The sequence below is a fragment of the Phyllostomus discolor genome, chromosome 11 (assembly GCF_004126475.2).
Source record: "Phyllostomus discolor isolate MPI-MPIP mPhyDis1 chromosome 11, mPhyDis1.pri.v3, whole genome shotgun sequence".
Taxonomy (NCBI): Eukaryota; Metazoa; Chordata; class Mammalia; order Chiroptera; family Phyllostomidae; genus Phyllostomus; species Phyllostomus discolor.
In genome coordinates, this window is record NC_040913.2 from 45,652,518 (window position 1) to 45,675,897 (window position 23,380).

Here is a 23,380-nt window from a genome sequence, read left to right on the forward strand (position 1 = left end):
CCTGCAAGGGAAGGGCGAGGGCACACTACCCACATATGGTCTAAAGCCACAGCTCTTCTTCCCTACCACGTCCCACTGCCCCAAATCTTCCAGGCTGAAGTTTCACCTCTTCTCAATTCTTCTAAGCTTCTAAGAGATAACTCTGATTTGCAGAGCATGTAGAAAAGTAAAGGACGGAACTTCCCCTCATCCCCACCCAACCAGGCAATCTGTAAGGCCCTAATAGGAATGTCTGTGAGTCACATAGATCTTTGAGATGTATCGCTGTACTGCAGGGAATTTCCCAGTTCACTTCCCTTGGGAGTGGCGGGAGGAAATCCTGGCTGCTTGCGGCAGGTAGGGAGCCAAAGCTAGTCAAAGCTACCCACATTTGGGCAGTGACCACGCAATCTGATTTGGGCTACAGGCCCATGACCTCCTCATCCTTTCTCCAAGTTTCACTTAGATGTGTTGCAGGCCTGTCTTCCATGTAACACTCATACCTATCAAAGCAAGACCTGCCCAACCTCCATCCTCACTCCCCCTTATTCTCATCCCTGGGGAGTTCTGACCCTTTCTGCAGCATTTGAGAAAGATCCCGCAGTGGGCTTCCCTAGCACAGGGGCCTTCCCCAGACACTTAAAGGGGAGGTTCCTTTGGACTGTTCCACAACAGCATGGAGCTCAGCCCTGTACTGGTCCTACTTGTCTTTTGAGGATGCCCCCGCCCCCGACTCGACCTTAGGCTTTGGTCCAGCCCTAGGCCAGGGGGACAGCGGTGCAGATGCATCCACATCCCAATCCTTTCCTCAGGACTTGGCGGATCCCTGGCCGAGGAACCCATAGGCGGCTGAAACCGCATCCCTTATGCGCACACAAAGCCCGCAGCCGCTGAACCCTCGGACCCACCGCGCTCCCCCGCGAGACAGCGACACCGCCAGGGCCCGAGTGGGTCCGCGCGCTGCTCTCTGGCCACTGGGTGCGGGAGTACACGCAGCGGCACAGCCTACGGCCGCGCTGGTTAGGTAGTTGGGGGGACCGGAAGGATGGCGAGGAAGTAGGAGAGGGTTTCCTGAGATGAAAGATTACTTCCGTCCGAGCTCCGGCCTCTCTCTGGAGCTGGCTCGTTGGGGGTTGGGGAGCGGGCTACGCGAGGCTCGAGGACCGCGCCTTGCCACCTGCAGCGCCCGGGGCCCACCGGACGCTCTCGGCCCGGTACGGGGCTCACGCGGGGCATCTTTGCAGGTGGGAGTTGAGAGCACTTCCAAGAGCCCAAGCCATGGTGGCCAAACAGCGGATCCGGATGGCTAATGAGAAGCACAGCAAAAACATCACCCAGAGGGGGAACGTAGCCAAAACCCTGGTAAGGTGGAGGCGGTGCAGAGCCTGCAGAGCGGGCTGCGCCCGGAGAGGAGTGGGGCGGGGCGGGGCGGGGCGGGGCGGGGCCTGGCGGGGCGGCTGCAGGCTTAAGGCCAGTTTTCCCAGCTCCTCCGCGCCCGGCCCGCCCCTCTTGACAAACTGGCCGAGTAGGTTCGGAGAGCTAGGCTCTGGGCGGCGCGGGACTCCTCGGTGCTGTCTTGGGCGTGAACGGAGAGGACCCTGGTTGGTCATGACCCTTTTGGGGTGGCTGATGGGGCTACCACGGGAGCGAGAATTCAGCCTTTGTCTCTAGGGAAGAGGGCAATCGCTGTTACAGGAACTGTTAAGGCAACTGCTTGACACAGGGTCCTGAACTTGTTAGGTGCTAGAACGTTTGTTAAATAAGTGATGAATGTGTGTATTAGTGAGTGAGTGAATGAATTAATAAATGCTATTTATCATCACCCGCTCCCAGGCTTCACCCCTTGCACATACCCAACCAACACACACCAGGGTTTTTCTTTCCAGTCCCTTTATCATGTTTTCTCTGTGTAAGTTGGAAAAGCGGCATGAGATTCTTGCCCATATTTCCCTCCATTCTCCTATTTTGCCTTTTCTCTAGTGAGGGCTTTTAAGTCTGGGCTTAAGTTTAAATGCAACTTTCCTCTTGTTCACCCTGTGAATTCAGGCCCATTCTGATGGTATGATCCAGAACTTTAGAGACTAGTTTATTGCCAGGCATTCTGTGCCCTCAAAACTGTAGATTAAAACTTTACAGCAAGTTTTAAGTAAAATTGTGCCTTGTGTGCACTGGGGTTTCTTTTAGCAATGCAAATTATCTTCAACAGAAAATGCTAGGCCTATGATTTTGGACATTCAGAAGCGTGCCTTGGATGAATTGTTGAGCAATGTGAGTCTCCAAGACCATGAGCAAAGGCACTTAAATGAAACTCCAACTGAAGCTGGGGGTTTGGCTGCAAAAGCATGCAGATTTGATGAGACAAGTCCTTTTAGCCAAAGAAATGATGCCGCTTTGATTAACTGAGCAAAAAGCTGAATCCACAATCATTAGACTAGAATTCTTGCAAAACTAAGCAATGCTATGGCAGGGAAACCTTAGGATCAAACTCAGCTGTACTCAGGCCTTTGTGCACAGCTCCAGGTTTAAGTCATGCTTGAAATTTTCTCACTTGAAAGTTAGATCATTTAGTTATGAGTGGCCAGCAAAATGTCAATGTGCCTTTGAATTGGAACCATCTATCACATAAGTCTGTTTTCCCTATTTATTTTTATTTACAAAAACACTTGCTGTTCATTAACATTGTCAATTTCTAACTGATGTTAACTATTCAAGATTTTATATCCTTAGGATATCAACTCTTCCTAGGATATTGTATACACTAACTGATAATACTGAAAATCTCTAGTTGTGTGATTCTTTTTAATGAACTAAAGAACCAGCATTCAGTTGTTAACTGAACTTGGTTGATAACTTATCTGACTGTAAAAGTAGTAACAAAACAGGAACTAATTTGCAGAGCTGTTTTATCCATTAGGCTTTGTAAACTCAGTATCTGCCACTTCTAGCTTTTCAGGACCATGTAATTTTTGTTTGGGACCTGAAATGAAAATTATTGGCTCTAATATAAAAGAAAATAGAAAAAAATTGGAGAAAACCTATTTATCTAGAAAATGTATTCACCTGCCGTTCAAGTTAACACAACTTTCAGAACTTTCAAATGATATTTAATCTGTGGTATGAGTGCATTTTAATAAGTTCTGACATACCATGGAATAGACCCTTCAAAAGTGCCTAGCACCTGTGAGTATTTTTAAATGGCCCTACTAATTTTGTAATGAAAGGTTTCCAAACCAAGCCACAATGTATGTTTATTTTCCTTTGGTTAGGAGAGCTTTGGGTTAGCCTTATTATAAATGGATCAGCATCCAAAAGCAAAAAATGAAATTGTCTTTTAAAAAGCAACACTTTAAATCTTAAATTTTATTTTCCTAATTATAGGCCAAAATGATTAGACCTTGAAAGAATTAACTTGCAAGGGATAACTTGTTTAGATGCAATTCAATAAATGGAGACAGATAAACAGATTCTAATGGAAAATTTGGACTAATCATTCAGAAGCAAAGCCCTTTAATTGTATGCAGATACTTTAGTATTTTATTACTAGCCAATAGCTATGGAGTGAATCAACATTATTCCCCCAGATAACAGATAAAGCCAAGAAACAGAGAAATTGAATAATCATTTCATGATTATACAGTAGTGACTTCTTCAAAATGAAGAGGGAATTTAAATTTCAGAGTTCTGAGTTACCCTGCTGTTATCACAGGGAAAGCCATCCCCTGACATTTTGGAGCCTCAGGAAGTAGCAACTCCTATTTGAAATGAACCATGTAATTTGTGAGATTCTACTGCTTTTCTTACCTTTCCTGGCAATAGATTCAGGGTTAGGTGAATTGTCCCAATGGGACTGTGCTGGGCACCACTTCCCCCCCAAAAGTAACATAGACTCTCAAAAAGGATATATTGGTATTATGATCACCAGGGTGTTCTTGAGCTCTGAAAGTTCCCAAATAATATTGCTTCACTGGGAAATGTCATCAAAAATGTTTTTTGCTCCAAGCTCTGCATGTTAATAATTTGTGTTTTTCTGCAAAGAAAAAAATAAAGGACTTCATTTGGTACATGACTAGACCAATAATTCATTTTCAAGCTTCTGAATTCATTTGTTGGCTTTGCTGGAGATGGGGCAAAATGAATTTTTATATAACTTTAGAAGGATGACAGTAACAGAGTTGGTTTCTGGTCAATCATGACAAATTGTTAGGAAGTTAGTGAAAGAGGATGGGAAGGGATAAATGTCACACATTGTTCAGGTAATTTTATTTAATATGTCTACTATTTACTTGACCTCACTTTGACTTGGTCTTTAGTCCTAAAGCATGACACAATAAAAATGCTAGTTAATGTTATCTTATGCAATTATATAAAGCTGATTTTGTCCTTGTCTAGTCAAGAGCAACCACGTCTTTCCTTGCAGTGTGATTTGCCCTCATACAAGAGCTGTGGTAGATATGAGCCTGTCAAGGACAGAGAAGGGAGTGGTTTCAATCCTTAGAGTCTCCCTGCCACTGCCACTTGAATCCATACTTCTCTAGAAAAAAAAAAAAAAAAAAAAAAAAAAGCAAGGATAACCATATCACCAATTAGGAAGTATATTAAAAAAGACAATATCCTTCCTAGACTCTGTCTTTACCTGACCTAAGAAATCATGTTTAATGAACCTTGTATGCTTATTCCTTCTTTAATTAACACTTATTAAACATCTACTATGTTTAAGTTCTATATTAGGCATTGCTATACAGTGATACGTGAAAGAGAAAGTGACTGCCCTTGTGGGGCCTGCAGCCTAGTGGTGAGCCAGACATTAAACACATTATCACAAAAATAAATAGAGATACAAACTGTGATAAATATCAAGAAAAAGTACGTGGCAACGTAAATGAAAAGTGAACCAATTGAGGTAAAAGAGAGAAGACTCTCTAAGAAAGTTAACCAGTAAGCTGTGAGCCAAAGAACTGTTATCTTATCTATAATAAAAATTAGTTCTTTAATTTGTATTGTCTATGGCCTATTTTGGGCTCACACTAATGAGCAAATAGTGAGTACGACTTTTTTCACTCTACCTTCTCCCTTTTTATTTGAGAAATTCACTGTGTTTTCAGAAGGCTGTCAAAAAATTTTGTTCTTCTATCATTTGATTTGATTTTTAAGGACCAAGCCCTACCTGCAGTAGACCTAGAGGGGCTGTAGAGGGATGTTCTTATCACGTCTGTGCTTTGAGTTTGAGAAGAGCAGGAGGTATGGAGGGCTGGATTGGCATGGGTCCAACAGCACCCCTCTGCATTCCAGGGAATGCAGAAATTTCTCCAAAGTGTAAGCTTCACAAATATTAGGAATTTTATTAAAAATGCTGCTTCCCTCACATCCATTCACAGTTGCTGTGGTACTTCTGTGATTCCAAGGATTTCCACTGCACTGCCTTCTCAAATTTTTTAGAACATAGATTTTGAGAACATGGCTGTGCTCTGTGACCCTACTTGGAATTCCAGATGCAAGAGTTAAAAATGAATATGTTGGCCCTGGCTGGCTAGCTTAGTTGGTGGGAGTGTCATCCAGATGCACCAAGGTTGCAGGTTCAGTATTTGGTTGGGGCACAAATGCAAAGCAACCCATGAATGGGTTAAAAAGTGGAACAACAAAGTGATATTTCTCTCTTTCTCAAATTAATAAATTTTTAAAAATTTTAATGAAGGTTATCAGTGGAAAACACCCAGGCTCTGTAATGAGGCAGACCTAAATTTGAATCCCAGCTCTTGCTCAAGCTAACAAATTTGAGCCTCACTTCTCAAGTGTAGAATGGAGTTGCATGGAGTTGTGAGTGCTGGAAATAGTGGATGTAGACTTCTGAGTAAGCATCTGACATAGAATGTACTTTCAACAAATGGAAGTAATTATTAGTAATATCATTTTTGGTTCCCAAATCACTGTATTGGTTTTATGTATTTATATCCTGTTCCCAGACTATTTAAGACCACCAAGTTCATTGAATTACAGGAATGTAAGTAAGGTTATTGATGAATATTTTTAAACCTTGATCCTTTACAACTGACTTTATTCATCTCTATCTGCTCATTGGGCATTGACACTCAGTCTGTCTTATCTATAGTGGAAGCCCCAGTTCCTAGTACAGTAACTAGCAGTACTCAATGTTCCCTAAATTAATGACCCTAATCCTACTTTCTCCCATTCTCTTTTAGAGACCGCAAGAAGAAAAATACCCTGTGGGACCATGGCTGTTGGCACTGTTTGTTTTTGTTGTCTGTGGCTCAGGTATGGGTTTTTTACTAACCTTGTGTCCCATATTCTCCTCTCTCCTTCAAAACACATGTTTTATTCACAAGGTAAATAGACAAAACATATGTTAGTCTGAGATTCAAGTTAATTTCTGCCTGAGGCCTTGATCTAAATGGCTTTGACTTAGTTTCTATTATAGCAAACCAAATATGAGTAGAGATAGAATTGATATACTATCAAGTTATAATCATAAAATGATTACGCAGAGCAATTAAGCCGGCTCTGTATACGCTTTAGAGTTCAGTTGAACCTTTTTGTGAAAACACAGTCTAACAGCATTTAAAACAGAAAGTGGAGCACCTCTCTGACTGAGATAAATCCACACTCCAGAGAAAGGGAAGGTCTTCTGCGTAAGAGGAAGCTTGATCATGCTTCTACATAGAACTGAGCCTTTTACCTGAGCCTCAAGGTACAGTCAGCTCATACTGGAAGGTGACAAGTTCAGAGAGCTTCACTTACACTGACATGCAAATACACATACAATGAGGAGACTTGAGAAAAAGGATCATGCAGTCGTTTCTAGTTGAATTCTAGTTGGGAGTCTTGACATAATTTCTGGTCCCCAGGTGTTGGGTCTCTGAAGTATTGGCGAGTGGAGGTTACTTCTTAATATTAACCATAAGGTAGGCAGTCAGAGGGTCCCCTCTTTACCACCTCACTGTTGCTGAGGCAAGGAAGGACAAGAGTCCACATCTTCCTGCAAGGAACCAGGCCTCCCACAAAGACATCATTCTGCTCCAATGTCAAGAGACACCCATGACTAGGGGCAGATCAATGTCTCTGTTCTTCAAGAAACCACTCTTCCAAGGAAACAAAAGCTCTTAGGAGGAAGGAAAGATCCAAAAGATTTGGTGTGATTGTTGTTGAGGCTCAAATATTTTAAAGATGATTTGGCATTCCAAGATGAAAAGATCTTCCACTCAAAGAAATAAAACTGTGCTTCTTTCCCAAAGCTATGTCCACAAAGGGAATCCTTTGCCCAATATGGGATCCCTCATCTTTAAAAGAGTTTACCCATCCTCTGCTGGAATACTTCTTCAAAAGCCTCTCTCATTTCTGTATGGGTCTAATTCTAGTAGAAGTGTCCCCACTCTTTTGAACTACACTGTACTGTTTCCTCAGTAACTCAGGTGTAGACTCCTGGCGTCACATAGCAGGGACTTGTTCTCTTCTGAACATCTTGAATCTTTGGATGTTTTAAAGATGACTACCTAGTGGTTCCTTCTGCTAGCTAAATCCCCATAGTTCTCTCAATCTGGCCTCATAAGATGTGTTTTCTAGATACATGCCATGACTCTTCTAAAGAATAATATTTGCTACTGCAGAAGTTGGTCTAGACACGCTGTAGATGCTACAGAGGCAGTAAGATTGTCACTGCCCTTAACCTCAGTGCTCTGCTTCTATTACTATGACCCAGCTTGCAGTTTATTTTGAACAGTCACAACACATTCTAGAATCACATCAGGGTGCCAGCCAGACCCCACCAAGATCTTCTTTACATAAACTTCCTGCACGCTCTAGAGATGCAGCTACCTAACCCCATCATACATTGTTTTATTTTATTCATAGCTCTCATCAACATTTGAAATTATTTTGTTTGCTTACTTATTATCCATTTCTCTCTACTAGAATATAAGATCAAGAAAAGAAATGTTTATTTTTCACTAAATTTGTAGATCCTACTACAGTATTTTACATATTGTGAGTGCTCAGTATGGCTGGCTGGATGGATGGATCAATGGACGAATGAATAAAGCCAGATATTCTGCATACTGTAGATATCCAATTAACTTTTTTGAGACCTAACATAAAGCTTCATGAATATTTATATTAAAATTTTATTGTTAGTTTCAGTTGTCTTTCTACAGAGTAGCCATAAACTCTGGAAACACAGAAGAACATGCAAATAAATGGCTTACCAATATTACATTATAATGTGCAATGTGGTCAGTGACAATACACAATATATTCAACGTATTGTCTTTCTTTAGTAATGTATAGTTCAGAGCGTAGTTCAGTGACTTGGGTGCATTGATGCAACATTTTCCTCAGTGTCTGCATATTTGTGATGATTTGTCTCAGATGATGTTTCTCTGGTTTTTATCCCAAAACAAGACAAAAACACCTGTGCCTTAACATGCCACAGAAAAATTAAAAAATCAATCAATATAAAAAAACTTGTCTATGTTTTCAAGTTTTATGGCCAGACTGTATATTGTTAGATCTTGAACCTTGAGACTTTTATCTAATTATCTTTCTTTCCCAGCTTTATGGCCTCTGAAAGTACATTATTTCTCCAAGTCACTGGTAAAAGTCTGAACCTGGAGAAGTCCCTGGAACACAGTTAGAGACAACTCCCTTCAGGTTGACTTTGAACCTCTCAACAGAACTCCTGCCAACAATCACCATGTCTTGAGGGTCCCTTGTGTACCTGGCCCTGTGCCAGGCTTTGAAACTACAACCTCCTTCAGGACCTACAGACACTGGTGGAGGCAGATAAAGAAGCTGTCGTTGTAATTCAGGGAGAGAGTGCTGTGATAGTAGAGTGCCTAGAGTGCTTAGAGACCACGGATAAGGGATTGTCTTAGTCTGATCAGGCTGCTGTAACAAAATACTACAGTCTGGGGGGCTTATAAGCAGCAGAAATGTATTGCTCACAGTTCTGGAGGTTGGAAGTCAGATTTAGGTGCCAGCATGGTCAGGTGAGAGCCCTCTTTCTGGTAACAGATTTTTCTTTGTATCTTCATATGGTACCTTTATGTATTACAGAAGGGGATAGGGAACTCTCTGGGGACTCTTTTTTAAAAGCATTAATTCCATTGCTGAGGCCTCTACTCTCAGGACCTTATCACCTCCCAAAAGCCCAACCTTCTACCCATCACATTGGAAATTTCAACATATGAATTTGGGAGAACACAATCAATCAGGCTATAGAAGGGACTTCCAGATCATACTGGGCCGAAGAGAAAGTTTCCCAGAGGAGGTGCAGTTTGAGCTGAGTTTTGAAGAACAAACAGCCAGACAAAGGGAAGGTTATTCCAGTTGAAGGAACACTATGTAACAAAGGCACAGAGGCTTGAGATAGTGCCCCAGGCTCAGGAGTGGCCAAAGCCCAGTCATCACACAGCCCTCCCCAGCCTGTGCCCTTGCGTGGGAGGGGAGGGAAGCCAATGCAGTTACTTGGTCTGGCTTGTTTTTCTCAAACCTGTGCTAGTTCTCAATTGTCATCCTTTTGAAAGGGCTTTAAAAATCCTCTCTAAATTATATTTTTACATATAGTAGAAACTATATCTTTCTCCCTTGGCTAAATTGGGACACTCTTTTGGAACCCTCCCAGTCTGCAGGAGTTTTTTCAAGGATCAAGCACATTGGCTCTGTTACTCGTTCTGTAGGATTGTCCAGGGGCCTGGATGGGGGACCACAGGGCCAGGAGATTTGGACTTAATGTGACTGAGAAAATACAGCAGTCGTTGGCATGTCACATCCCCCTACCTTCGTGTCCCGTACTCCCTTAGTGCCACTTCTTTACATCTTCCTATTTCAGACCATTGTGCTTTTATGGAGAGGCAAGACATAACATGGGAGTTGGGTCATCTTACTTTCTCTGCCCCATTTACATGCTGCCACGATCCCTAAGTCCTGGGCCTCATCCCTCTTTTAATCATAACTAAGAATAATCTACTACCACCATGTTTTGTTTTGTTTTGTTTTGTTTACAACTTTAGCAATTTTTTTTCAAGCCTCAGCTCAAGCTGGGCACTACTCTCACAGAAATGTGTCACTCTTCTCCATTCGCCCCTGGTACTGTGCCCTTTCTTTTATCTTTGTATATGTTCTTTTCTAAACCAAACATCATGAAAAACACAACAGCACCTTGAGATGTGTCCCCATTGCCCACTTCCTGGGATTAGCCACAGTTCAGTTCATTTTGCAGAGCCCACTATCCCTCTTGAGTTTCTCCCTTCTTAGGGTCACAGACCACAGGTTCCCACCTATCTTTTCTCTACATTTAAAGGAATATGATTTCCTCAAGTCTAACCATTGCCTTTACCAGTTCCTCTGTTTTATGTAGTAAGCCTTGTTGGTTGGAGGATGATTGAAGCCCCTTAGTACTGTTCTTTCTCACCTCTATTCCAGTTCTGTGACCCAAAGTAGGAGAGACCATCTACACCTCACATGCAATCATCCTCCTGTGTCCTGCACACCCTCACTTCTGCTCTTTCTGTGACACTCACACAAAATCACTGTAGTTTCTGGTGGAGTTTCCATACCTCTACAGACACATACCCCTTTGTGTCCCTCTGGTCTCTTTCCTTTGAACAAAATATACCCATGTGCCAGGGTAAAGTTCTACTTCACCAAGTCCCAGTGATACCTTTGAGACCATTTGTCCTCTTGGATATCATGTCATTAGTTATTCCCATTTTGTATATTTTATACAGACAGGAAAAATATGAGGTCTTCTGATATTAGTGAAGATGTGGATCTCATTCTCTTAAAATACCCCCTTGCTTTCATTACCTTACTCTACTAACCCATATTTCTAACTGATGATTGGTTGGGCAAAGTGTTCTTTTTAAAACACAGCACTTTTTAAAAGTAGTATTGGTGTACCTAGGGTAAATAAATAATCAGGTCAGGCAAGGAATAAGAAATGCACATCTTATCTGTTTTCCTAGCTATATCCCAGGAAAGAATTAAAGCTGGTTAAATACTGGCATTTAAGTACATGCTCACTTACTGGTTACCCTTACTCCATTTTATGTGGAAAAACGAGTTAACAAACCTGGAAGAGGCTGCAGGATCCCTTTATTATGGGGAGTGATGTGTCCCAGCAAACTTTGACCCTTTGCTTCTCAGTCTCTTTCCTGTATTCTTTCTTGCCTTTCATATCTACAGTGCTGATAAGAGCAAGATAATGAAAGGGAAGGAAGAGAAACTTGGAGAATAGTGAAGGTACAGGGGCAAGGCACCCAGAGACCCCTGGCCCAACATGTACCAAGGGAATACCCACCACCTCACCAAGAAATTGGATAAGAACACTGGGAATGTGCCAAGGACCCCAAGATCCAAGTCCAAGTACATGGTGGTGATTTCTAATACCCTGCCCTGTTAAGAGGCAGTTGAAGAAGTTTTACCTAAATAGACCCCTCTCCGGAAGTAAGTAAATTTCCACATTCCACTATTGCAAAAGGTCTCTTAGGCAAAACACTTCTTTGAAACCTGACCAGTTGGCAGTCATAGGTTAAGAGGCCTCAGAGGAGGGGAGAATTTTGGAATCTGCCAGATGTGGGTTCAAGGCCTAGATTTGCTATTTATCAGCTGAATAACCTTGGACACTTTATTTACTCTCTCTGTATTGATTCTCTTACCAATCAAGTATGGACGCAGGAGCACCTCCATAGGTGGTCCTGGTATTGAATGTTTTCAGGGATGTAAGTGCTGGCCTGCAACATGCTTGAAACCTGGAGCTTCAGCCTTCACCACCTCTGCCCCTGTAGCCCTCACAGAAAAGAGTGGCTCCAGGGATGGATGGTGGGCCATGGGGCAGGTGCCTCTCATCCTCCCATGCTGAGCCTTTAATTGGCAGGCTCAGCCATCACATTTTTCTGGATCTTTCAGAAAGCAGTAGTCCCTTGCCTCTTCACTCCAAGGATAAGTGTGAGTGTGAACAATTTTAAGTGGTGACACTCTGGGTACATGAGACTATTTTCCCAAGATAAAGCATTGAAATCTTTTAGACCTCCCCATGCAAGAAAAAGGAAGCACCCACATGCTGACTAAAATCAATGAATAGGGGTTCATACTTTAAGTTGAATATCAGAAGTGAAATGTATGTTTCATTTCCTTAATGCAACCTTCATAACCACTATTTTGTTATAAAAGTCTTCTTTGTGAAATAGAAAAGCTTTGGGACCATGTGTTCTTTTGAGACACAATGTTATCCAGACAGGGCATTTCAGGGCCATCTTGTCCTTTGTCTTGCTCAATTGGTAACCAGCTTTATTGTTATTAATAGTATATACCTTCTGTCAGAATCTAAGACCTACTTCTCAAATACCTGTTAGGGGTCCCCCTCAGGTGATTATTCCAAATAGGCCAGAAAATTGTCTTGTTCAAGTCTTTTCCTGGGTCTTTGTGTTGCTGGAACCTTTTTAGCTGGTTACATTTACCTGCATTTGATCTCCTAGGACCCCAGATCCACGTTGAAGCCCAAAGGATCTAAACACCCCCATTTTTATAAAAACATTATCTTTCATTTCTGCTAGTAATGCAGCCTCTCCCCAGATAAGCAGCTCATTGCAGCTCTCTTAGTCCTTGGTTTCAAAACCTACCTCTTTGGGAGAACTGTTTAATAGCTTCTGAAGAGTTCTTGTTGTCATCTCGAGACTTAGAGACAAGTGTGACCTGGAATGTCTGCTTGAGACAGTGAAGACTGCTATCTTCACAAGACACTAGCAGTCGTGATGCCCTTCCCCAGACTACTAATGATGCTAGTCACCGCTGTTTGTGCTCAGAGCCCTGGCTTTTCTTCCCTCTTATCCTCAGCTCTTTTAACAGCCCTAGTGAGAAGATCATTTAAATCTTTTATGTGCCTTTTACTAAAAGCCTTAGTGAGAAAGATTCTGAGGCCACACCAAAATTTAATGCGAAAATGTGCTGCAATTGATTACTCATGTCTGTCATGACTGTGGTATTAACAGCAGGGTCCCATGCTCATCTTTGCGGCCCCTGGTCTAACCTTATACAGTGTAAGTGCCACAATGTTCACAGGATAACCGTCTTCTGCATTTTCAACTTACCTCTTTGACTACAATGCCTCCTGAACTCGACAAAATTAGGTCTTTTCCTTACCATGCCAGTTGTTCTGACAGTTTGGTCATTTAGTCAGCGTATCATGCTTCTTGTGACCCTGTAGTATTATTTACCTTTGCCAAGTCCTAGTGTGATACTGTGCGATGACAGGAAGTAGCAATCTTAGGTACGGCTCTTTGCAGCGTGGTTGTATCCTTCTCCGTTCTCTCACTGAGGTCTCAGCCAGGGATAACGGGTCACCATCCTCTGATCCTGATGGGAGCTCTTCTGTACCAGGCACACCCCAGTGCCCTCCCTCGGACTGCTTCTCCCTCATGTATTCCTGATTTCAATTTTATTTTTTTCTCTCTCTAACCAATCTTGATCTTCATTTCCTAATTAGTGGTTATGAGAATTTCAGTGGTTACTAAACCTGGGTGTTCCTGAAACTGAGAGGCTTATATCTTCCATCAAAGGGAAACCTCCAGGGTATCCGAATTAACCAGCAACTGTTACTTTTTTCATAATTTTCTATATTTTCCAGTTTCATCAATGAGCATAGTCACTTTCATACTAAAAAGAAATTAAATGTAATTTAAGAAGAAAACATCAAGCCTAGTGGTTTGTAGCCTTTAAAAAAAAAACAAACAGCAAAATTCTTTGTTCAAATCCTAGAGAGAAACAAATGAAAGAGCTGCTGTTCTGTTTGAAGTGCGATCTGTGTGTGAGTGTGTGTAGTGTGTATGTGTGTGTGTGTTGTGTGTTCGTTTGTGTCTGTGTGTATGGGGTACACCGTGTGTTGCTGGATATTCTGATGTTTTTATCCACAGAAGGGAATATCCAGCTGGACCCTCTTTGCCCGTCAAATAGGAAATTGTGTGGCCCCGAGCTGGCCCCCACTAATGCAGTTCACACCCTTCAGGAGCTGGCCAGGTTTATTTGGCACCATCAGCTATGAGCAGCTGCACTGTTTCTGGGCACGGACATTCCTTTGTCCATTGATTCACACACTGTACTCTTTTCCTATATCCTCCAGGGACACTACCTGTGGGGGTGGGGTGGGAAGAGAGATAATGTCACAGATAGGTGCTTTTCAGGACAACGTATTCACAGAGGTATGAAGAAGTGATTACCTGAGATATTCTCAGATGGGCCTCAGCTTCTCCCGTTCTCTCAGCCTCATGTTTCAAGTCACCCATCTGTTCCCCTGTCTATATGGGCTAGGGGCCTTTCCATTTCTGGAGAGCTAACACCCACCCTTCCTAGGACTCAGTGTTTTTGTTAAGGATAATGTGGAGGAAGAAAAAGACTAACCCACATGTGTGCCAGCTCCAGGGCCAGCCTCCCCGGGTTTGAAACCCACCTTTGCCACCCGCTAGCTGTGTGGCCTTGTCCAAGTTACTCATGCCCACTTTAGTTCAGTTCTCCCATTCTTAAAAGGGTTAGTACTGGTTTCTGACTCCTAGGATCCTCATGAAAATTAATCCTAAGGGTTAATGAATGTTTAGTGGGGTCATGTTAATGGTATTGAAATATTTGTTGTTACTGTCATTATGTCAATGGTCCTTCACCATACCATCTCCCCAGCTATTAACTTCCTTGGCAAGGTTCTGACCAAGATTCTGAATGCTTAAAAGGAAAGAAAGATAACATTGTGACCTTTCGGTCACATTGCTTGATGACAATGAGAACACCTGGAGTGGAGGGGCATAGCTCTTTAATACCGAGGCAGCTGCATGAACTCCAGCCATACCTGGACAAGTAGAGGGCAGGATGTGTCAGCCATAGGTCAGTGGCATCACTTCTGCAGAAGTGGTTGGAGACTCTTCTCTATTTCTAGAAAGAACTCTTTATAAACTAGACCATGCTGGTGAACAGGATCTGTCCACACAGCTACTTTGGCTGCCATTTCTTCATGCCAGGCCCTACAAATACACTTTCCTTCTGCTCACACAAAACTGACGCTCAGAGAAGAAATCAGCCAGCATCCCATGCTAAGAAATGAGAAAACTAGTACCCAAACCTGAACTCCAAACCCAGCTGCTTTCTGTTACCCTGCGTTCCCTCTCTCTTACATTTTCCTGCAAATACTGTCCCCTGGTCTACCAACTTTGAGCCTTTAACATATGACTGTGTCTTGAAAAGAATTTCTGTTAAGACATCTCCGACTTTCCCTGCCAGAAAAAGTGCATTGTCCAGAGATAGCAGATGGGCAGCCATCCTGGGTCTGCTCCAAGTCAAGGCTGCTTTTTGACTGGGCCACCGGGCACCCATCACCTTACTTTTTTATGGACATGTGCTCCGGGACAGATTCAAATTCACCATGTTTACAGGTCAACCACACAGACACTGGCCTTTGCTGGAGACCACCAGCACTTTCCTAGAATTGTGACATGCAGAGGGAGTCATCCCCGATGTTTGAGGAACAGAGCAGCCCTAGAGAAGCCCTTCTGTTTCACCACCAAGGAAAGACAAAGATGCACGTCTACTCTGGAACTCTGGCCTAGAGATCTAATGTGGACAATCTGGAGACGTGCTCATCAGCCACTGGCTCCCACAAGGTGACTTGTGACCTCCCTTGTCATATACCACCATCTTCCCTGTGCCCATGGAGCATTTGGGTTTGTGTGTAGTCTCCTTCTCAGAAGAGTGTTTCTGCTGTCTGCATCACCTTCTTTGATAATAATATCCCATTTTTTAACAGTTATTCTTGCCCTTACCTGTCCCTAGCATCTCTCTCTTTTCCCTCTTTGCCATCTCTGGAGAAGCCACCAGGAAACCTTACCAGAAAATGGCACCTTGCTTTTGATTTTCTCTGTACTGATTCTTTTAGAGAGCATAACGATCCATCTTTGCAATGTCTCATCTCCTAACATTTCTACTTGTACCTCACAGGGTTCATAATTTTCTTACCAGCTCTTCTTTCATTTTTTTTAAATGAAAAAAAAAATGATCAAGTTGTATAATTTCTAGAGTTGTATTATCCTCCTAAGGATATTCCTTTGGTCTGTATCAATTTCTCAGGACCCTCCTGGATCTCTCCTATCAAGTATTTATTTCCAATTAAAGTGGCTTTCTGAAGCTTTTTTACTTTCTGACAGGACAGCTTTCTGGCAGCCCTTCCTATTGTCCAGCTTTCTAATGATTCCTGTGCCCTTCTGGCAGTCCTAGTTAACTGGGGTAGGTCAGTCCCCAGGGTAAGAGTGAGTTAGGATGACACAGTCCCAGGCCTTGAGTTGTTGGTCTGTCATGACATAGCTTCCCCTCCAGGGACTGAGCTCTTGGGACATTTAAATCTAAGGGTATCTACTTGATGCTGATTCTTAGCTTGCAAATTATGCATTTGATGTTTTTAATATGTATTTTCCTCTATAACTTTAGTAGTTATTCACCTTTCATTCCTTCAATAAATATTTACTATGTACCCAGAGCTGACCTAGGCCTAGGGGAAAGGTCATGAGCAAAATCGTCCAAGGTCCCTGCTCTCCTTTAGCTTACAGTCTGGTAGGGAAGCAAGGTGAGCTAATCAAGTAATTATGCTAAAACATGTAAAACTTCAGACATGGAAGTGTGTGAGGAGAGGCATATAGGGCTGTGAAAGCATATACTCCAAAAGGCTGGTATACACTGGGTAAGTGTTTCCCAAAGTGTGGTTCCCTGACCAGCAGCCTTAGCATCACCTGGGAACTAGTTAGAAATACACATTCTCATTGCCCCCACCCCCAGACCCATTGGATTAGACATTCTGGGGGTGGGGTCTAGCATATCTGTTTTCATATGTCCTCAGGTGATTGGGACACACTCAAGTTTGAAAACCCTTGCTCCAGATGGTCAAATAAGGCTTCTCTGAAGATATAACTTTTGAATTGTGAAGGAATAGGGTGGGCTGGGAAAAGTATTTTGCACAGAAAAAAAAAGGCATGTGTAAAAGCCCTGTAGTAAGAGCAGAGAGCTTTCAAGAACAGGAGGGATTACCCAAGAGAGGAGAAGAGTGATAAAAGATGAGCCTGGACAAGATGACAGGATCCAGGATACACAGGTCATGGAGGCCTCATCAAGGATTGGGCAAAAGGAAGCTTTGGATGTGCATTAAACACAGGGATGACACAATCTTACCTGTTTTTACTTAAAGAATAAATCTATCTGAAAAGACTGAAGAGTTGTAAGAGTAGAGCAGCTTTGGAGGTCACCACAGGCACCTGAAGGAAGATGATGGTCCTTTGGATGAGGCGGGTTTCTGACGGGAACAGAGAGAAGGGGCCTAATCACAAGATTCTTAGGTAACGTTCATAAATCTCAGTTATCAATTAGAGGTGTGAAGGATGACTAGTATTTTGTTTTACATGCAAGATGGAGGATAAAAATGCCCCATTTGACAGTGGGAACAGACCATGAGAAGGTCCTGTTGAGTGTGATGTGCCTTTGAGCTACCTAAGATGGTTGAAGGTGTGGCTCTAGAGCTTGGAGGAGACCCATCTGGGCTGGCAATAAACATGGGTGAGTGAGTCCTCAAAAGCTAAGTGGCAACTGAAATTGTGGGCCAAGATGAGGTCATCCAGAGAGAAAGAATGTGATGAAGAGGAGAAAGCCAGAATGCTTATTGAGAAACTATACCATTCTTGTTTACTGGTCAGGTGGAGTTAGAATGAACCCATAAAACACCTTTAGTGTATAGAGCCAAAGAGAATGAGGAAATGAGAAACTAGAAGACAATGTTACAGAAGCCAAGGGAAGAAAGAGTTTCAAGGAGGGAGTGCTTGGCAATGGTGACCAGGGAAGGAATGTGGAATCAGGAGGATTTTTATAGATTGTTTGATTTTTGAATGTGAGTGATTCTTGCATGTTAAAGCCTAAGGATTTCATTGAAAGGGGATGGTGAACAAAAGAAAGATGTGATCTTCACAGGTAACTGACGATAGGATCCTAAACATAGGTGGGAAAGTGAGAGGCTAGATTCTGCTCTAGCCTAAATTTCTCTGTACCTCCACAACCCACCCAAGGTCAGAGCCCCTGACCTGGAATGCCTGCTGTGCCTCCCTTTCTTGGCATCTCTCCTCCCTGCTGTCCTGTCTTCCCACAGCCCCTTTCCTACAGCCTGCTCAGCTATTTTCTCAGTTTTGTTCACCCACTGTTAAGTTATTAACTTGTCAGGGTCTAGACTCCCCACTTCCTTTCCCACTTTGAAAGCAATATTGTCCCCCTTCCTGTTCACTGCCTCAGAAAGTCAGCACTTGGAAGGCTGGGGTTACTTTGTGGGTCCTTATTGGCAGGCACACAGAATCACAATTAATATAATTAGTATAGGATGTTGAAGGCTTCTTAAACACATTGACACAACTGAAGAAGGAATAATAAACACAACCATCTCTCCATTAGCTTAGATGTGGAGGCAAATGGTAAACTTAAAATAGAATATTCAAAATAATTTAACCAAGAGGGTTCAATTTTAAAGGGTCACATATAAACATGTTAAGGACCATTAGATTTTTACATGGACTTAGTTAAGGTTAGGAATAATCTTTAATTTTTAAAGCAGACTCAGAAAGAGATAGGTTGTTTGAATATTTGTTTCTACTACTCTAAGACAAGCAAATTTTGTATAAGATTCTTTAGAGAAATTTGTTGCAGTTCCTTAAGAAGAATTGAGTGGTTTTATCACTACCTAGCACTTTTAAAGTCATGAGTTAATCTAATGGAGTAAGATGGACTAAAGGCACAGATTGTTTTCTATTTGTTGATCTATATCCTGCTGAAGTGATTTCTTATCTGAAGATAAAATTAAGGGAGAGAGAACATTTTTGAGCGTCTTTTATAAGTACATGTTTCACTTATATCATTATACTGATTCCTTGCAATCCTTTGAGGTATGTACAATCTATAGATTTTTCAAATACAGAAATCAGGACTGATGACTGGGGCTGAGGGGAGTGGTGGGGGGTAAATGCAGACAACTGTAATTGAACAACAATAAAATAATTTTTAAAGGAAGTCAGGGCTTAAAACTGTTCAGTAATTTTCCCAAGTTCCCACCTCTGGGGAGTGTCAGGTCGCTGTGGACCTCTGGTCTTCATGTTCATATGTGGAGAAGCGGCAGTCATTGCTGAAGTAATAGTAATAGTAGGAATAATAGCACTAACTCCCAATCATCAAATCCTGGATGTACAAGGAGGCTTCATATACAAGGTCTGTCCAGAAAAAGTCCAGCCATTGTTAATATAAGAACAACTGTTTGCCTAACATTGATGTAACCTGGCAGCCAAGCAGAGTGGACTGGAATGTGCATGCGTGAATAATGACGACTTCACTGTATTGGTCAGTAGGGGAAGTAGATGCTGTTGTGTGAGCATTTGTGTTGTGTGGCCATTGCATTCAAAATGACTGAGCAAGTAGAGCAATGAATCTGAACCAAATTTTGCGTTAAGCTTGAATATTCCCCTGCGGAAGCTATTTGGATGATTCAGAAGGCCACACTATGGGCAACTGGTGATTGGCATCTTCATCAGGACAATGCACCTGCTCCATACATCGTGTCTTGTGCAGAGTTTTTTGGTGAAACATCAAATCACTCAGGTAACTCAGCCCCCCTACAGCCCAAATTTGGCACCCTGAAACTCCTGATTTTCCCAAAACCTGAAAACTAAAATCACCTTTGAAAGAGAACATATTTCAGACCATCAGTGAGATTCAGGAAAATACAATGGGACAGCTGACGGTGTCCCATTGAGAGAACTGCATGAGGTCCCAAGGTGCCTACCCTGAAGGGGACTGAGGCGTCATTGTCCTATGTTCAATGTTTCTTGTGTCTTCTTCAATAAATGTCTCTATTTTTCATATCACATGGCTGGATACCTTCTGGACAGACCCCATATGTCATATCATCTATTCCTGGAAGAATCCTGCAAGCACCATGGTCCTCATTGTACAGAAGAGGAAATGGTTCAATGAGATTAAATGATCTGTCCAGTGAAAAACTGGACTTCAAGCCCAGTTTCACCTGGCCCTGACATTTCACTCTATAGTAACTTTGTCAAGACTAGGGATGTTTTCCTGATCCCAAAAACAAAGCCTGAGGCATGGTAGATATAAGTATTGTTGTCCCTAATGCTGACTGTACAACTTCCTCCCAGCATTTCTCTTGAGCCTGAATACCAAAAGTTCATTTAATTTTTATTCCTGTCAGTTTTGGGAGGGGAGGACAGAAACATCAGCTATTTCTATGAGCTTATTCGTTGTGTTAAGGTACTTTCTCATGCATCTAGCAACTTCCTCTATCAAGACTCTCCGCAAACCCCAGACTAGGCCAAGAAAACCTCTAGTGCAACCAGAATTAAATGTCAAGTTGGTGAATCAACTCATTTGATGGATCTAGAGAAGAGCCCCTCCCATGGTCACACAGAACAGGTTTGCTCTAATTTTACACATAATTCTAACAATCTTTGATTTCAGCTTAGTCTACAGTGACATAATAGAAGAAAGCCCACTGCAGATTAGTGTAGTAACATCAGAGATACTAATAATGAGACAAAAAACAACAACAATAAGAAGCAGAAATGAGGACCCAGAAGTATAGCCAACCAGAGCTATTCTGTGCACTCTCCACAGAGTATTACAGTGGAGTCTGATCTACTACTGCTTTACATTATGGTCACACTGAGCATTCATGAGAAGTTAACATTAAATCATGTTTGGTTTATATCATGTATCCAGTTTAGGAAAGTAGTGATGATTTGTCCAGGGTTCTTTATTTTTTATATTTTTAAGAAAAAAAATGCATTAGTGTTTGACCTAGCCTTCAGATCTCACTGCCTTGAGATTATGGGGCCTCAGCATTATTTGCCTGCAGATCCCCAAGCACAGTGCCTGGCAGGTAGCATGCACTCACTAACTTAGGTGACGAAATGTTGAATGCCTTTCTTCCCGGAGGGTTCCGGATAAACTGTTTTACTGCTGTCACTTCGGAAGCTGTGCTCCTGGGTATATTCCAGGATGACTTTATGAAGGTGACAAGGGGCAAGACCCCAGGGCACTCAGTGTTTATTGTTTTTACACATTAAATGAGATGATACTTAGCCTCCCCTCAAAAATAAAAATCACCTCACTGTATGGTAGTTGCTACTATCATTGTTTTCATCCAGACTGACCAGTATTGCCCACTGGGGAGGGCTTACAAAAGCAATCGGGGCCTTCTTCTCCTGGGACACATTTAAACCCAATAGCTAGAACCATTTTGGGAGCTATGCAAACAGCTCTGGCAGAAATAAGTGCAGATCCCAGGAATTCTCTGTGGGGCCTACAGGCCGCCCACCCCTCAGTGTCAGGAAAGGAGGTGGTATGGTGAAGACTGGGCCCTGACTAAGTCAGCATTGCTCCCAAGGGAGATGGCAAATTTCAGAAAGTTACAAGGGACCAGAAGAGACCCTTACATCGGGGTTGGGGCAGCCAGGGGCTCAGCTTCGTGCATCTGCCCTATGAGCACCCACCCTCTGCCCAGCTCTAGGACTGCTTGTTTTCCAGGGCATAGCCATGTTGAAAAGGCAGCCTCACTGCCCTGTTAAAGGAGCCCAGTGCCTGGGCAAAAGCCATGTCCCCAGCAGGAGCAGAATGTTGTAGGAAAGCGCACCAAGTCTCTCAGCCCCTGAGGACTTCTGGCCTTTACTCCTGGTGGACTTAGCAGGAGTTATCTATAAATCCCTGAGGCATCCATCAGCAGACACAGCAAGGCCGCCTTTTTAGAGAAGTTCACTGACCTTTTGTTAACTTAACTCCATGTTAGGAAATATCTAATCAGTTGTGTGCTAATGTGTCAAGGGCCCAGGGTCAGCTGAAGCAGGGCTCCTGTGGGGTTGGGTTTCCAGCTGTGTGCTGTCTGGTGTCTGAGCTGTTTTGTTTTCCTCTTTCAGCTATCTTTCAGATCATTCAGAGCATAAGGATGGGCATGTGAGAAGGCCCGGATTTGACACTGCCCCTCCTGCTGGAGGGTGGAGGACCACTTAAGCTCTTAGCCGGGTATCTGTGGGAAGCAAACAGGCCACACAGAGTAGAAAAAACAAAAGGCTCCTGCAATTGTTCCCTGATCACTTCATCGTGGATGTCAGACCAAATTGCCTTTTCACAGGACATCTTGGTACATCCGTGTTCTGGAGCGGAAAAGACATTTTGCTTTTCTGTTGGCAGGATGGTAGCTCCCCAGTGTCTGCAAAGTGCTCTACTTGGTTTTTCCTTTGGTTTCAGGAATGTACGCATGTGGCCCTCTGAATGATCACCACTTTGCAATCTGTGGATACAATCTCTCCTCCACTGGGAACTGGTTTTACAAATAAATGTGTTTGTTCAACCTTATATCATGTGTGGATTACAGTGAGAAAACTGAAATAAAGAAAATGTCAGAATAGTTCCAGGAGGGTTAGGAGCCAGAGGTGGGGACCTTGATGATGCAATCAGGGAATCTGTGGCCTAGAGCCATATCTAGATATGGCTTTACCCAGCAGGGTGCTGGGTTAACCTCAAGGTCTTTGCCTGAAAGGAAGCCCCGCCGATGGCTCTAATGACCTTGTGTTTTCCACACATTTGACAATTCTCTCTCTCATTCTTTCTCTCTCTTTTTTCTTGTTGTTGTTCTTTTTCTTCAGTCCAGAAAAAGCACCTACAATGTGTGTTAAGGTTCCAATTTACCACTCTCCCTGTGGCCTGCCTCAGAGTTTGCCAGGAAGCAGAAGTCGGAGGCCTCTTTGTGAAAACTGTCCAACCTGGGGCCCAGCCCTGCCTTGATACAGAGCATGGCACAGGCAGGAGTATGCTTCTCTCTGGGTGGTCAGCTGGGAGGACTGTGGGTGAGGCCCAGGGCTGGTGGGTGAGACCGCCTCTGCCTGGCCAGTCTTCCCCACAGCCTCTCCAGGTGTGGTCTGCCTGCATCGGCATCTCAGCACGTTGGGCGTAGGGAAGAAGCATCTCAAACTATAGGTTCTCGGGTTCTACCTCAGCCTGCCAACTCCTAATTGCTGCAGGTGGGGCTAAGAATAAATGTTTGCTACAAGCCTGGGTAAGGCTTCTGTACCCAGACTCTTGAGGATCACAATCTTGAGAAAGCTCAGCTAGAGGTCTGGTCCCATTTCCAAGCAGTGAAGGCAACCAAAGCTTGTTCTCAAGCAAAGTGTATTCTTGCAGGCACAGGAGCAGGATTTTCAATGAGACTACTGATGTCACCTAAGGGAGCCAAAGACAGTTGCAGAGATCTCTGACAGGATTAAAGATACTCACCTCACACATTTAATAGGTCTTTGTTAGTTTTTTTAATTCCATCTTTGCATTCTTA

At 43.0% G+C, this 23,380-nt stretch overlaps 1 protein-coding gene across 2 annotated transcripts; it reads left to right on the plus strand.

The window, feature by feature from the left end:
• The first annotated feature begins 1,041 nt into the window (after window positions 1–1,041).
• SERP2 (stress associated endoplasmic reticulum protein family member 2) lies at window positions 1,042–22,407 on the plus strand. 2 transcript variants are annotated; one of them, XM_036011337.1, is made up of 3 exons: window positions 1,042–1,341; window positions 6,177–6,249; window positions 15,402–15,551. In XM_036011337.1, the coding sequence occupies exons 1-3, from the start codon at window positions 1,258–1,260 to the stop codon at window positions 15,458–15,460; spliced, it is 216 nt and encodes a 71-aa protein (XP_035867230.1). In that variant the 5' UTR covers window positions 1,042–1,257; the 3' UTR covers window positions 15,461–15,551. The 2 variants fall into 2 exon arrangements, with proteins under 2 accessions (XP_035867230.1, XP_028382379.1); XM_028526578.2 differs by lacking the exon at window positions 15,402–15,551 and adding an exon at window positions 21,969–22,407 and having other exon boundaries at window positions 1,045–1,341.
• The last annotated feature ends 973 nt before the right edge of the window (window positions 22,408–23,380 follow it).

Coding starts and splice junctions, on each gene's coding strand:
- SERP2 (XM_036011337.1), top strand. CDS start 1,258: ATGGTGGCCAAACAGCGGATCCGGATGGCTAATGAGAAGCACAGCAAA. Junction 1,342..6,176: donor GGAACGTAGCCAAAACCCTG/GTAAGGTGGAGG, acceptor ATTCTCTTTTAG/AGACCGCAAGAAGAAAAATA. Junction 6,250..15,401: donor TTTTGTTGTCTGTGGCTCAG/GTATGGGTTTTT, acceptor CCATGTTTACAG/GTCAACCACACAGACACTGG.